Source organism: Cetorhinus maximus, chromosome 13 (assembly GCF_964194155.1).
Source record: "Cetorhinus maximus chromosome 13, sCetMax3.hap1.1, whole genome shotgun sequence".
Taxonomy (NCBI): Eukaryota; Metazoa; Chordata; class Chondrichthyes; order Lamniformes; family Cetorhinidae; genus Cetorhinus; species Cetorhinus maximus.
Window position 1 is genome coordinate 94922182 of NC_135891.1, and position 16502 is coordinate 94938683.

Consider the following 16502-nt stretch of genomic DNA (forward strand, 5'->3'; position numbering starts at 1 on the left):
CATTTCTACCTGGATGCAAGCTTAATATGTTTCATGTTGCTGTGGGGAAAAGGGCAAAGGAAGCCATTTTTGAGATCAGTTTACGGGCTTCCCAACAAATCAATCAATATTGCAGACAGACAGCAGAGGTTCTGCGTGGTCAGCAGAGAGAAGAGGCTACTTGGCTTTGTGAACTACGACAGTCAGATGCAGGACGGAGATGGTCTCTAGTTGAAGAGATACATCCTGCAACTGTCTAAGGATTCCAAGAGATTCATCTAGGCATGGCCAGGGGGAAGAAGAATCAATGGAATAGGCTTTGCTGATGGCTCTGGATTTAAGAAATTCTTTGAAAACTGAAGAAAGTGACTGGAGACAGTCACTCAAAGTTACCACTCAGCAGAATGGGGATATGGAAGCAATAGAAGCTGGGAGAACTGTGGACTGTTTACTAAAGGACCGTAATTCCGTGAAGAGTGCAACGTTTAAGTTGCTTACAAAAAGAAAATAGCATTTAGTTGGTGGTGTTTATAGTCATTATTAATAGTAAAAGTTTTAAAACGTGAAATCTTGCTATGCCATTCTTCCAGTTTATAACTGTAAGCTCGAAATTCTTTAAAAGCTATCGGTCTCTATGGAGATCGTAACAGAGGCCTGGCTGATTTTAACGGCAGGACCTCTATTGAAACCTGCCAGTCATCTACTCAGCCATTTCCATTGGAAAGTGGCAGCAGCCCAATAGGGAAGGATTAAAATGGAGAAGCCTGGAAGTCATCTGCTGGCATTAGGACATTGCTAGCAGCAATGTAAGTCTTGGTGGGGTGGGGGGGAATTTGTTTTATACTTATTTTAGTGGGTGTTGCTAGCTTCCCAACAGGTTTGTCTGGATAATTGCACTGTGCAGGAGTTGGTTAAGGTACTATTGGGATCCAATGTACCCCGATCTTCCTTTATCAATAAGGCTGTCACCAAAACCAATTGCGTTAGAATTGCAGACTGGTGGGATAGAAACGGTAATCAAGCTGCTCCATCTTAACTGCTTCCCCATTACATTCCTGCACATTGGAGAAAACTAAAATTGAATCCGATAGCTCTCCTACCCAACCTCTTCGCCAAAATATCCCCAGCTGTACCTTGACCATCCCTTCCATTGCCTTAAAACATCTTAGTGGAACTGAGGACACTTATTGCAGTTGTCGGAAAGTGCCACTATAAACTGATGTACTAGGTCTTTAAGGGCAGCAAGTAACTGAGTTTCCATGTTGTAGTTCCAAATTACCAATCCCAAGCACTGTACATATATGCGCTTCATCAAAATTATGCAAATATCAGCGTGCCCAGGAAACTGTTACATTCACTTCTGCTTCAGATGGCCTTGCCCAATGTCACCTACAGATCTCAAATTGTTAAACATCAATATTCCAATTTTGTCAACACATATGCCAGTCAATCTTTTGACTACATACATGCAAGTGGTTTAAATGAAAAATGTTCTTCCTATTCACCAGTTAAGTTGTCTGTTGATTTTAATTTTATTTTATTCAGGCATATTGTGCATTATAAATTTTATCACACTTTCTCCATTTCTATTTTGCAAGGTCAACATTGGGAAAATTGTAGCAAGTTCATATTCAGTAGGAGAATAAACAGCTATCAAAAAATGTACACGTCTAGAATATGCTGCAAGGTAACAATCTGTCTGATTTTAAAGAATTCAAATAGGATTTATAGCCTTTGTTGTACATTCAGTGCTTTGCATATTGTTAAACTTTATAGTCGTATAGAATACTAATTTTATGGCCAGCTCTTCTGTTCTATTAAGGAAATAAAAATGCAATATTTAAATGGTTTAAAATAATCCAGTATGTATTATTGCACAGAAATTAAACAGTCATAATAATAGGAAAACATTCCATATGGACATGGGGGCAACCCCAAGATAGTTGCTGTAAACTGTCCGAATATTTTAAAATAAGCTGCACAAATACCTGCTGCAAATGTGTGGGGATATATGCAAACCCTTGTACAATCTAATGCTTCACTCTTAATATCAATTTTGTCATGCAATTTTCATCACTGAAGATAAACCTTCGTATCTCTGGCAGTCTCTTTAAGATCCAAGGGCGGAATTTTACCGCCCCTCCCGCCGAAGTCATTGGACTTTTGAATGGCTCGCTGAATTTTCCAGCCCCGCACCCGCCGCGACAGCGCCGTAAAATTCCACCCCAAGTCAAGTGTAAAAGTTAAGTTTAAAGGTTCACCCACTGCATTTATTGCAGTAAATCAGATTTGCTCTTTCTGGGATTATTTCTGGGTTAGAGAGGAATGAAAGCACATTAGAAACATTGGACACATTAGAAACAATGGGCAGAATTTTCTGCCTGTCGGGCGGGCGGGCCCAACCCAATCTCCGGCGGGCGCAGGGCCAATCCCTGCCAGCGAAGCGGGATGCACCGCCATTTTACGTGGGCGGGCCAATTAAGGCCCGCCCAGCGTGATGTCCGGCGGGAAGCACTATGTGGTCCCTGTGCAGGCGGGGGGAAATCTCTGAAATCAAGAGCGCGCTTTTTCGTGCATGCGCATGAAAGAGCGCACATCTCCCTGAGGCTAAGTGCAGCCTCAGGGAGATTGCCTGGAAAAAATATTAAAAATAGAAAAAAAAAATTCCCTTACATGTCCCCCTCATGTGACAATGTCACATGGGTTGGGACATGTTCATAATTTACAGAATAACGTTATTAAAATTTTTAAAACACTGCATGAAACCTAATCCCACCACTGGATGAGGTTTCATGTTTTCTCTATTTGCCGCCCGGGCTCCTGGCCGACCCGCCAATCTTAAGGTTGGATGGGCAGGTCCTTTAATTGGTTAAATGATCCTGTCAATGGCCTCAATTGGCCATTGACAGGCTGGTGGGCCCGCAGCTGATTTTGCTGCACCCCCGCCTTCCTGAAAATTTAAATGGGGCGGGATGACGTCGGGGGTTCCGCCCGACATCATCCCGCATCATTTTGCGTGTTGGCGAGCGGGCCCCGCCCCCTGCTCGCCGACGGCAAAATTCTGCCCAATATGTTTGTGGGACATCTTGCCCAAAATGAAGGAAGTTTGATTTAAAGAGAAATAAGGTGTAGAAGCTTTGTATTTTGAACCATTTTACATTCTCTTTGTATGGCGAACTGTTTAAATAAATTCAGGATACATCTATGATGCTGGAGCATTAAAGAAGTGTGCATGAGCCAGCTTAAGTAATGGCTAAGAAGGGCCAAACAGTACATTGCTGACCTCTAATGGTGGACCATGTGGCCGGAAAAGGTTGGTGAGGTGGGTGCGGGGGCTGGTGCTCTTCCATTGACACTGCTACATCCAGAGTTCTTTTGTGCCTTTGGAAGTCACAATGCCACCTCATTTACATTATAGTACAGTAGTTAAATGCAGAGTTGTTATCAGCACCAGTGGGAAGCATTATACACGCTCCAGACAGTAAAAGCTGAACAAAGATCATGGTTCATGCAACCCTATTAGGGTTTCAATTTCATGGAAAATATTCCCCTCACATTTAACTTTGTTCACTGTAGCTTTGAGACAGTTTGTTTCCTTGTATATTGAGTAGGAATTATATAAACCACATCCATGATTTCCATCATTCCACTATTGGTGCTCCACCTCTTGGACCAAGCTCTTGGTCGCCCGTACTAATATCTCCCTGTGTGGCTCAGCAAGCACCTTGGGAAATTTAACTACATTAAAAGGCATTATCTAAATGTATAGTGTTGTTGTATTGTTTACCATAAAACCTAAATATCTGTAAGTTACCTTGTAAATGAAAATCTACTGAAGAGTTCTTATAAAGGTAAAAAAGATATACATCGAAGACTTAATCCTTGGGACACTGAAACGCATAGCAATCTCGATTGATCTAATTATTCTTGCCTTACTTAGTGTGTAGTAAAAAGATTGTCTTTTTAAAATGTTTACACACCCAAAGTTTGTGCTTTAAATTTAACCTTTGAATGGGCATACACTTTCCATAATGCTAGGCCTGAGATCTGGACCCAATTCAATAACTTATTCCATTTTGATTTTTCTTTAATATTGCTTAACCCATATTCGACCCAGAGGACAGGGTGGGTAGGAAGGAAGTCTGGCTTTGTGAGAATTGGATATGTTGGGGTCAGTATTTATTGTCTCATGAAACCAGTCCCAACCCCAGTCTGAAGAAGGGTCATATAGGCTCGAAACGTTATCTCTGTTTCTCTCTCCCCAGATGCTGCCAGACCTGCTGAGTTTTTCCACCGTTTTCTGTTTTTATTTCAGATTTCCGGCATCCGCAGTATTTTGCTTTCATCCCAGCAAAAGCGACATGGTTTCACGAGTTGACAGCATTATTGGTGTTGGATTTTGACATCCTAGTTTTTTCCAGTATTCTCCCTCCTTCATCCTTTACAACAACAACTTACATTTATATAACAGCTGGAATGTAGTAAAAGATCCAAGGTACCTCACAGGAGCATTATCAAACAAAATTTAACATCGAGCCACATAAGGTGATATTGGGGCAGATGATAAAAAGCTTTGACAAAGAGGTAGCTTTTAAGGAATATCTTAGAAAGGGGTAGATAAGCAAAGTGGTTTAGGGAGGGAGTTTCAGAGTTTACGATCTAGGCAGCTGAAAGCATTGCTGAGCACTTAAAAGAGGCCAGAATTGGTGAACTGTAGGGCTACAGGAGGTTACAGAGGTAGGGAGGGAAGAAACCAAGGAGGGAATTGAAGGTAGGGGTGAGAATTTTAAAATTGAGGTTGTGTTGTACCAGGAGCCAATGTAGGTCAGCAAGCACAGGGGTGATAGGTAAATGGAACTTGTTGCAAGTTAGGAAACGGGCTGCAGAGTTCTGGATGAGCTCAAATTTAGGAAGGGTGGAAGACGGGAGGCGGGTCAGGAGTGCGATGGAATGGCATGGATGAGGGTTTTGGCAGCAGATGAGTTGAGGGGGTGGGGATGGTAGTTGGGCAATGTTACAGAATTGGAAGTAAGCAGTCTGGTGATCATGTGGATGTGTGGTTGGTACCTCATCCTAGGGTCAAATATGACATAAGGTTGCGAACAGTCTGATTTTGACAGTTACCAGGGAGAGGGACTGAAGACAATACCTTTGGTTTTCCCAAAATTGGAGGAAATTTGTGCTCATCCAATACTGGATGTTGGACAAGAGTTGGACAATTTAGATATGGTGGGGGGATCAAGACAGGTGGTAATGAGGTAGAGCTGGGTATTGTCAGCATACATGTGCAACCTGATGTTGTGATTTTAGATGATATTGCCAAAGGGAAGCAAATGGATGGGAAATAGAAGGGGACAGGATAGATGAACTAGGTTTACTGAACCAATTCCTGAGTAATTGTCCCTTTAATTAAACAGTCTAATGTACACGTTGCCCACTTATTTAGCAGTGCTTCTGCTTGTAACTCATGTTACATTTTAATATGTATTAAGCAAGAAAACACTATCGAAGTACTGCTACTAATTGGCTTTAATGTGCCCTGTTCATGCCATGTTACCAATATCACAAATCTACCTCAAAAGGAACATTTTCATTGGGTTATTTGTGAGGTTGACACTGTCCTATCAAGCCTAAGACCTGTGTGTTGTATGGGAAAAGGGAAAGGAGATGCAAATAATTTATGCTAATTTATTAATTTTAGCTGAGCTTCATTTGTTTATAAAACCTTATCACTACCAATCAGTAATGTATTTACGTGCAGACAAAGCTGCTGCTAGTTTCATTTAAAAAAGGTTTTTGATCACTTAATCCAGCAATGATTTAGATACTGGTTATAAATGGTGACCATAAAACCCCAGCTTAAACTGATTCTATAAGCAGCTTTATTATTATAATGGCAGATAGATTAAGTTAAAATACAGATTAGTCATGATCTAATTGAATGGTGGAACAAGTTTGAGGGGCTGAATGGCCTAGTATTGTTCCTATGTTCCTTCCTATAAATGCAGATTGAGAATGAAGCTGTTCCTGAATAAAAGTCCCCTTTAAGATGATCACTCTGATGCACAGGTTGTCCATTAGCTGATCGATATTTCTGTACTTCTAATTTTCAACATGGTAAAATTCGGAACCGAGTCCAAAGTACTTCATATCTTCTCCACATAGTTTCCTGGAAAAAGCCCATCTTTCCCACGTAAACGACCCTTCCACCATCCTGACGGATCTGGAAAATGCAGTGAATTCATCAGATTTGCACACATGTCCACATTCACTGCATACTCACCATCAGAGATCAGAATAGCAAATGTTCATTGTATATTTTCAAAAGGGCAGATCACTGGCTTGCCAGAGAAAATTCACCTAGTTTTGACAGAGTGGATGTCCTTTTAAATCCAGTCACAATGTAGAAAGGGCTGAATCTGGACAGTACAATGCCACTGCTGTAAATGATGCAGAGCACTAACCATGGTCGCAGAAACCGAAGGGTGCAATATCCATGGCAAATTGTGGGTAAGGAATGACTAGCATATTTGGATCGAGCAGCCATCTGGTAGAAGGGAAACCATGCCCGTTTGCTGGCTTTCCCCACTAGAGAGTCCATATGTTTCCCTCAAGATCCTTTCAAACTGAAGAGTAAATGCCACTGAAAGATCTTTGGCTCCAACAGCAAGTAGAGCTCTGGCACGATTCTAGTATGAATTGTCTTACTTCTGTCATTGTATGGAGCCTTTTCTGGACATACCACTCTAGTGTATGTTCTGCTATGTACTTGTTTGGACGTCAGTGTGGAATTTGCAGGGTAGGCCAAGAACCTCCTTAGAGTTAACACTTTGATGGTTGGTTAGTGGGGACAGGCAGGATGACCATTCATGGTCCCCCATTGGAAAACAGCTGGAGAAAAAAACAGGAATTTCAGTCCCAATAAGTTTAAAAGCCATCTGCAGTTAAACTCCATTTCCTCAGCCTAAATCAGTACAAGTGTTTCCAGGTTCGATTTTGTTGCCTTCAAAGTTACAAGCCCAAGAGAGAGAAGCCAAGCCACATAATTCAACCATAATCAATGGTTGATTGACTCAGTTATGCCCTTCATCAACATCACATTTCAGATTCCCAGAATATATAGTATCTTTCTTTTTATTACAGTGTTAGCCATTTTTGAATTGTAGTACGAGGATTTTTTTTTTTTGCAGCTATTTTAGACACTCAGGGCTGGACTTTATGCAGCCGCCGTGGTGGCAGCCATGGCGACTGCGCCCACTTAATCTTGGGAGAGGCCCCCGTGTCAGTCTCCCAGCAGTGGGACAACCTTGATAACTCTTTTTTGAATGGAGTGGACTGCAGAGTTTCAAGAAGGCAGCTCACCACCACCTTCTCAAGGGCAATTAGGGATGAGCAATAAATCCTGGCCTAGCCAGTGACGTCCACATCCTGTGAACGAATAAAACAACACATTATTTCCGGGGATATTTAAGTAAACTCACTCTTCCAGAACCGCTTCATCCAATTCAGGGTCACAGGGAGTCAGAGCCTATCCTGACAGGCAATGGGCACTAGGCAGGGTACACCCAAGACAGGGCACCAGTCCATCATAGGGCACAATTTACCATTGCCAATCCACCTAACCCAGCATGTCTTTGGACAGTGGGAGGAAACCAGAGCACACAGCAGAAACCCACACAGACACAGGGTGAACATGCAAACTCCACACAGACAGACACCCGAGGTCAGGATTGAACCCAGGTCCCTCAAGCTGTGAAGCAGCAGTGCTGACCAATGCACCACCCATTTAAGTAAACTTAAATCTGAGAAAAATAGTTTGAAATTTTCAAGAGTCAGGTGTAATGCCCACAGGAATGAGAAAAATATAGGAGAAAATGTATATATATATATATATGCATACCAAATCGTTATTTAATATTGAGATTGTGGACGTGTTGTTTTTCCTCGAGGATCTGGATGGTATAATTTCTGTTGTAAATTTATACATTACATTACTTTATTTTCTTCTTTTTCTATTGGTAAATCTTGTGTCAGCCCCTTCCACCCTCCAACTTAATCAGGGGAGGTTGGCCCACCGCTGGCAGACTGACACGGGGGCCTCTCCCAAGATTAAGTGGGCCCAGTCGCCATGGTTGCCGCCACGACGGGCTGCATAAAGTCCAGCCCTGAGTGTCTAAAATAGCTGCAAAAATATAAAAATAAAAATCCTCCTACTACAATTCGGGAATGGCTAACATCAAATACTGTAATAAGAAGAAAGAAACTACATATTCTGGGAATCTGAAATGTGATGCTGATGAAGGGCACAGGCTGAAGTACCATAACTTTTCTTTTCTCTTTTCAGGTGCTGATTGATCCCCCTTGCATTTGCAGCATTTTATGTTTTTACTTTGAAGACCACAATAATGTAAAACCACCAATAGGAGATATAACGGGGAACTGGGCAGCAGTGACAGTTGCTCATTCGATGTGGCCAGATAACAATGGAACTTTTCAACTTCTCGACCGGGTGGTTCAATAAATCATCGAAAAGAGGGATCCAACAGCATTCCTGCTTCCCGCTTTGTACCTATAGCCAGCTCTTTGTTTTTTAGCTGCAGTGATCAGTAAGTTATATTGATTACCACGCATAGCCGCTGCATATTCTCACCTTCAAGAAGGATTTCGATGACGTCATTGGCGTTGAAGCTGATTTCGTCTACATCCTGACCTGTGTATTGATAAATTGCCCGACACCTGGGATGCTGGGATGTCTGTGGTTTTGGGCGGTCAGGCAGAGGTCTTTGAGATACGCTTCTTCTTCTCTGCATTCTACAAATATACATGCATGACAAGAGATTTCAGCATCCCAATCAATTTAGTGCACCCGAAAGTATAGTTTCTTGATATTATTGTTTGCACTCAGGTATGGGTGATGTTGGCAGAAACAGTAAGGTTTATCCATTCTTAAGTGCCTCAAGGGCCAGCCTTGTAGTGTGGGACTGGACCAAGAATGGCAGATTCCTTATAGCCTGGAAAATATGGGAACCTGTTGGGTTTTTACAACAATTCAGCAAGTATCTTTCTGGTTCCAGCCCACAAATGACCAAATGTTATTGAATTTATTTTCAGAGCTTAACATGGTGGGATTTGGACTCAGAACTGCTGGGTTATTGGTTCAGTGGCATAACCATTATGTCACTGTGCACAGCTATCCTGGCATATTGGCTTAGAATGAGACAATCAAGTATGGTGCTTGCCCGAGTCAGACCGGAGCCTCATGCATTTCTGTAGGTGAAGGTTCTGTTGGGTCAATAGGACCCTAATGTCACCCTAACCAGTAATCCAGGCCACAACAATTGACCCGACAGCACAAACCTGCTCAGACTTAACAGGGCAGAGGCCCTGTTAAGGTGGGTTTAAAACTTCACTTTGTGGGGACTTCACAAGGGAAATGTAGGCCTCCCTGGCCAGAATATCACCGCTTCCACCACGAGTGACCACACCAATCCCCCATTCTCTGCATTTACTTTGGGTTGTTCCCCAGCTTTCCACCACTCCCATCACTCAAGGGTCATTTTGGTCAGGAAGTTGGCCAGCTGCCGGTTAATGAGGCCTGGATGTTAAAATGAGCTGTTGTTCCAAGATGGGCTGGCGACTCACCAGGCTGCTTTCCCGCCAGGAAGTTAAACTCACCACCACTGTCACAGAGTGTGAGCTGTGACTTTCCAGATACATGTGGTGTGTTAACTGGCTTTAATAAATATCCTTCAATGCTTGCAACTGGGGTTTTTTAATCTTTCATAATTTTTCTTCTTTTAGAAGTTAATATAAACATAACTTAAACCCAAAATACTTTCCATGAGAAAAATTGACCATAAATCCCACAACGGGACACTGGTCTTCAATTGACCATCTTGTTCAAAGAAAAACATCTCCGACAATAAACCAAAACAACAACTTGTATTGATGTGGCACCTCCAATGTAATAAAACATCCCAAGGTGCTTCACAGGGGCATTATACAACAAAATATGACACTGAGCCTCAATGCATTACCTCATCAGTGCTACATTCGATTATTAGTCTAATTATGTGCTCAAGCCCTGAAGTGGAGCTTGAACCACAACACGAAAGCAAAGCACTGCGGATGCTGGAAATTGGAAATAAGGTCAAAAAAATTCTGGAAAAACTCATCAGGTCAGGCAAAATCTGCGGAGAGAAACAGAGTAAACATTTCAGGTCAAGTAGCCGGAAGCTCAGTGTCGTGCTTGCGGATTGCACAGAGGTGTTCCACAAAGTGGTCACCCAGCCTGTGTTTGGTGTCCCCAGTGTAGAGGAGACCACATTGTGAGTAGCAAAGACAAACTGAAAGAAGTACAGGCAAATCAACAACTTCCAAGTGAAATAGCAATTTACCAGGCTTCTTTCAATTTAGTATACTGTATTCACTGCTCACGATGTGGCCTCCTCTACACTGGGGAGGCCTAACGCAGATTGGGTGACCGGTTTGCAGAACATCTCTGTTCAATCCGCAAGCACAAACTCAAGCTTTCAGCTGCTTGTCATTTTCATTCTCCACCTTGCTCCCACTCTGGTCCTTTTGTCCTTGGCCCTGCAACAATGTTCCAGTGAAGCAAACTCGAGGAACAGTACCTTTTCTTTCGACTTGGCATTCGACTGCCACTTAGTGAAACCTTCATTAAATATTTAAAAACCCACATGAAACCTCATCCCGCCCGTGGATGAGGTTTCATGCTTTTTCTTAAGCCCGCCAGGGCTCCTGGCCTGCCCGCCAACCCTAAGGTTGGACGGGCAGGTCCATTAATTATGTTAAGTACTTTTTAAATGTCCTCAATAGGCTGTTGACAGGTCAGCGGGCGCACAGCTGATTCAGCTGCACCCCTGCCTACCTGAAAATTGAACTGGGATGGGGGTGAAGTCGGGAGTTCCACCCGATATCATCCTGCATCATTTTACGCGTTGGCGAGCGAGCCCTGCTCCCCGCTCGCTGACCGGAAGATCCTCCCCATGGTGTTAACTGTGCTGGGCCAATTATATTCAGCACTCTATTACTCCCATGTTGCGTTTTTCATTACCTACCCTGCAACTCCTTGATCAGGCACTTTCATGAACTCCATATTAGCAGCGATGTCTGTTGTTCTTCTTGCTTTAGTGGTTGCACCTTGTTTTGGCAATGAAGGCATCTCAGAATTGACTGCAGACAATTTTGGGCCTTTCATGGGTCTGGAATAGGTTTGTTCCTGTTTCATTTGATGATTCTGTGAGAATCTTGGTGCACCATTCCGACACGGCCCTTAAGTAAGAAAAATAGTAATTGTTAGAAAGGACTTCTGTTGTGGTGGGGTAATTGTTAAGTTCATCTTGTGCAGTCCTGCTTAGCATTTCTAAATCGCAAGGCAAGTAAATGTATTCAGCTTGGAGCAGTACAGCCCCACGGTGAGGATGGACCCTGAGATCCTGAAATCAGATCATATACACACCTCATAGGTATATTTTTCACAGGATGTGGGTGTTGCTGGCTAAGGGGGCATTTATTACTCATCCCTATTGCCCTTGAGAAGGTGGTGGTGAGTTGCCTTCTTGAACTGCTGCAGTCCATGTGGTGTAGGTGCACCCACAGTGCTGTTAGGAAGGGAGTTCCAGGATTTTGACCCAGCGACAGTGAAGGAACGGCGATATATTTCCAAGTCAGGGTGGTGAGTGACTTGGAGGGGAACTTCCAGGCGGTGGTGTTCCCGTGTGTCTGCTGTCCTTACCCTTCTAGATGGTAATCATCATGGATGTGGAAGGCGCTGTCTAAGGATTCTTGCAGAGCGTCTTGAGATGGCACACACTGCTGCCACTGTGTGTCGGTGGTGGAGGGAGCGAATGTTTGTGAATGTGGTGCCAAGCAAGTGGGCTGCTTTGTCCTGGACAGTGTCAAGCTTCTTGAGTGTTGTGGGAGCTGCACTCATCCAGGCAACTGGGGAATATTCCATCACACTCCTGAATTGTGCCTTGTAGATGGTGGACAGGCTTTGGGGAGTCAGGAGGTGAGTTACTTGCTGCAGGATTCCTAGCCTCTGACCTGCCCTTGTAGCCACAATATTTATATGGCTAGTCCAGTTCAGTTTCTGGCCAATGGATATTGATAGTGGGGGACTCAGTGATTGTAATGCCATTGAACATTAAGGGCAATGGTTGGGCTCTCTCTTGTTGGAGATGGTCATTGCCTGACACTTGTGTGGTGCAAATGTTACTTGTCACTTGTCAGCCCAAGCCTGGATATTGTTCAGAGTTTGCTGCATTTGGACATGGACTACTCCAGTATTTGTAAGCAGTGCCCCTGCTATTAACATCAGTAGATTTCAGTAGTGATGCTTCTTGTTCCTCTTGGCTGGAAGATTTCCTATGTTCAGTTTTCAGCAGTGTCACAAACACTACTACATAGAATTAATTTATCATTTTGTTACAAACAGAGGAAATATTTGGCAGATGCCACTTATTTGTCACCATGAAAAGCTCGAAGAGGCTGTCTGCATTTGTCCAGCTTCATTTATTTACATACATTGATTCTTTTTCACTACTTGTTACCTGATGGCGGTGGTGGGGCAGATCTACTTGGATGATTTTTTTTAAACCCACTGCTGTTTACAACACCTTTTCTTGTTGGCTCTGCCACAAATGAGAGAAAGAAAATGTTAGTGTCTCACAGCACAGAGAGTATATGGCCAGTTACTATATGGCGTCAGCTGCTTAGTAATTACACAGTGCAAAGTACACTGTCAGTACATTTCAGCTTTATAAGGAAGCATTACTGGAAACATGTAAGAAGCTATGTCATTTAAGGGAAGATGCATTTATAACAATTTGTGTGTGTGTGGGAGCAGCAAAGGGCTGGAAAATTGAATAGTTGTAGGTCATGAAAGGACAGTGTGCAAGCAGTGTGAATGAAATAGAGAGTTTTGGATTAACAAATGCACCCGCTAATCTCAATTTCTGAGACATGGAAACCATAGATAAATTCTGCTTAAAATATACCCAACGTGGTGTAATAATCAATTGTAAATGATAACTGCAAATATTCAGTTACATTGATCGATTGGAGAAGTTGGGACTGTTTTCCTTGTAAAAGAGAAGGTTGAGGGGAGATCTGGTATAGATATTCAAAATCATGAGGGATCAGGACAGAGTAGATACGCAAAATGTGTTCTCAATTGTGGAAGGATCGAGAATGAAAGGGCATAGATTTAAAATAATTGGCAAAAGAAGCAATGGTGACATGAAAAGAAACTGTTTCACGCAGCGAGGGGTTAAGGTCTGGAATGCGTTGCCTGTGTGGTGGGGGCAGGTTCAAGCGAGGTACTCAAGAGCGAATTGGATTATTAACTGAAAAGGGTACAGGGAGAAGCAGGGGAATGGCAGTAGGTGAATTGCTCATTTGGAGAGCAGCACAGACACGATGGACTGAATGGCCTCCTGTGCTGTAACAATTCCATGATTCCTGTCATCATCTCCCACCTCCAACCCTCAACCAGATCTAGGCGGGAGCAGTGGACTCAAAGAAATTTGCATACTAAATGAGAAAACAAGCTAACAAACATTACTGATCTTTGATCAAAAAGGACCACTTAAGAGATATATACCATAAAACATGAACAACTTATAATTTCTTATAATTAACTTATAATTACATCGTGCTTTTATTATTGTAAAACTTCCCAATGCTTTTCATGTTTCATACACTGGTGGTGTGGTTGCTGGTTTCTGGTATGCGTGGTCTATCTAATATAGAGAGACTGTCGTCTCACTCTGGCAGTTACTTCAAACCGGTTTATTGGCACCATATATAAGAAAGGTTACAGAGTAGGCATGTCTCTCATGAGTGCAGGCTGTTCCTTCATCTCTCCTGAGCATCCAGCACATGACATCCAGCCGATGTCACTGTTACATTATGGTCTATAACTCATTACCATAGCCATTCTATTAACCCATTAGACTACACTTCACAGAAGTGTTATTATTAAAAAAATGACATTGAGCTGCATAAACAGATGTTAAGACAGGTGACCAAAAACTTGGCCAATGAAGTAGATTTTAAGGAGTGTCATAAAGGAGGAGAAAGAGATAGGGCGTTGAAGAGATTTAGCTAGGGACTTATAGAACCTAGGCAGCCAAAGGCAAGGCCACCAATGGTTGTGAAGAAAATTGGGGAGCACAGAGATCCCAGAATTTTAGGGTTGGAGGAGGTTACAGTGTTAGGATGGGGTGAAGCCATGAAGGAATTTGAAAGCAGGGATCAGGTTTTAATATTGAATATTATTAATATAGGCATACTGCTGCTCTGAATTCGTATTTTCGTACGTATGTAAGCTTTGCTGGCCCAGCGTCAATGTAGGTCAGTGAGCACAGGGGTGATGGGTGAACAGGATTTGGTGGGAGTTAGGATGTGGAGGCATTTGATGACCTTAAATTTATGGAGGGTGGAAGATGGGATGTCAGCCAGGGAACATGAGAATAGTTGAGTCTGGAGGTAACAATGGCATGGAGGAGGGTTTCAGCTGAGGCAGGCGCAGAGACGGGCCATGTTACAAAGGTGGAACTAGGCAAAGTTGGTAATGGAGTGGACATGGAGTCAGAAATTCTTCAGGTCAAATATGACACTGATGCTGCAAATGCTCTGATTCAGCCTCAGACAGTGGCCAGGAAGAGGGATGAAGCCAGTGGCAAGGGAATGGAGTTTGTGAGGGTGACCGGAGACAATGGGACCAATTTTAGCTCTGTGTAAGTGGCTGGGTTTTGAATGAGTTAAAATTTCACTCAATTTGCCTTCCCAATATTTAATTGGAGGAAATTTCTGCTCATCAGTGCTGGATGTCAAAAAGAAGTACGGTAAATCAATGGCAGTGGAGGGGTTGAGGGAGGTGGTGACGCAGTACAACTGCAGGCCGTCAGCCTACATGTGAAAATTGACACTGTACTTTCAGGTGATGCCACTGAGGGGCAGCATTTACATGAGAAATAGAAAGGGGGCAAGGATCGATCCATGGGGACTCCAGAGGTAACGGAGCAGGACGGGGAACAGAAGCCACTGCAAGTGATACTCTGGCTTTAACAGGATGGATGGGAATAGAACCAGGCAAGGACAGCCCCATCCAGCTGCACAGCAGAGGAAAGGTCTTGGAGGAAGATCCTGTCGTCAACAGTGTTAAAGGTTGCAGACAGGTTGAGGGGGGAAGCGACTGCCATTGTCCCAATCACATAGCATGTACTTTCTGATTTTGATAAGGGACCTTTCAGAGCTATGGAAACCTGAAGGTGTTCAAGCATGGAGTGGTGCGAAAAAGGTGGTCAGGAATTTGAGCGACAGCAACATTTTCAAGGTCTTTGGAGGGGAAAGGGAGATTGGAAATGGGGTGGTAATTTGCAAAAACAGGGGCATCAAGGATGGGTTTTTAGAGGAAGTGGTGGTGACAGTAGATTTGAAGCAGAAAAGGTCAGCACTTGAGAAGAGCTAACAAAGTTATACATGAAGTTTGGCAGCACAGTACCCATTTATTCATCGTTTATTATTTTATATGATAGGGAGAATGACTAATCATAACATAAATATAAATGTTAACACATAGTTCACATGCTCTGATCAGTTGGCCTACCGTACACCCGCATCTTCAGGACTCTAAATTTGAAAAGATTGCCATAAGCAATTTATTAGTTGTTTAATGCAGCAAGTTCCACAGTTACTGGAACAGCCCTCTCTCTCCCTCAATCAATTGTCAACCCTGTTTGGAAACTTTAGGACACACAACAAACAGTTCTTTTTAAAGGGACTTTACAAGGTATCATGCATCACCACTTACTTGAATTCTTGGGTAAACCATCTCCAATACTAATGTTAAGTGTCTTTCCTGCAGGTTTAAGCATGATCATCTCCCCCTGGCCTCTGCTGAAGACCAGATTTCGAGTGCCACCTCCTCCCCATCCTTCCTTCTTGATTTTGAATTGTATGCTGTTAAATGCAACCAAAAATCAAATGAAGCTCCATAATTAAAAACAGCAGGAAATAATCATTCCTCAAAATTATCAGTACTTGGAATGATGAGCTTTGCATCACCGACTAAACACACAGGTTACTACCTAAGGGAAAAAAACAACAGCCCTTAACCTCTAGCGCTTGGGGAGATGTTACTGCAGAGTGCAATGGAAGTGGATAGGCAGGAATTTGGCTGGCTTCCAAAATAGAGGCACTAGAGTACAAAAGCAAGGAAACTGTGATGAACATTTGTAAAACTCTGGTTCGGCCTCAACTGGAGTACTGAACCCAATTCTGGGCATCCCACCTTAGGAAGGATGTGGAAGCTTTAGAGAGGGTGCATAGAAGATTTATGAGAATGGTTCCAGGTGTGAGGAACATCAGCTATGTTGGTAGGTTGGAGAAGCTGAGTTCTCCATAGGGAAGAGATAGTGGTGTCCAAAATCATGAGGGGTCTCGGTAGAGAAGGCAGAATTTCCCCTGAATTGCACGAAGTACGGTGGCGAGTG

The 16502-nt window shown here is 43.0% G+C and overlaps 1 protein-coding gene and 1 long non-coding RNA gene across 3 annotated transcripts in view; one reads left to right on the top strand and one right to left on the bottom strand.

The window, feature by feature from the left end:
• Positions 1-16502, top strand: part of LOC144688856 (uncharacterized) — a 72465-nt gene that overhangs the window by 32168 nt on the left and 23795 nt on the right. For both annotated transcript variants that reach the window (XR_013578494.1, XR_013578495.1), the window contains exon 3: positions 1578-1666. This is a non-coding gene — a long non-coding RNA (uncharacterized LOC144688856). The remainder of the gene's footprint in view (positions 1-1577; positions 1667-16502) is intronic.
• myo1f (myosin IF) overlaps positions 1480-16502 on the bottom strand; it is a 173812-nt gene continuing 158789 nt past the window's right edge. Inside the window, exons 24-28 of the mRNA XM_078555845.1 lie at positions 15821-15969; positions 12555-12635; positions 11061-11274; positions 8630-8790; positions 1480-6202 (exon numbers count right to left, since the gene is read on the bottom strand). Coding sequence (XP_078411971.1) covers positions 6126-6202; positions 8630-8790; positions 11061-11274; positions 12555-12635; positions 15821-15969 — 682 coding nt within the window. The 3' untranslated portion in view covers positions 1480-6125. The remainder of the gene's footprint in view (positions 6203-8629; positions 8791-11060; positions 11275-12554; positions 12636-15820; positions 15970-16502) is intronic.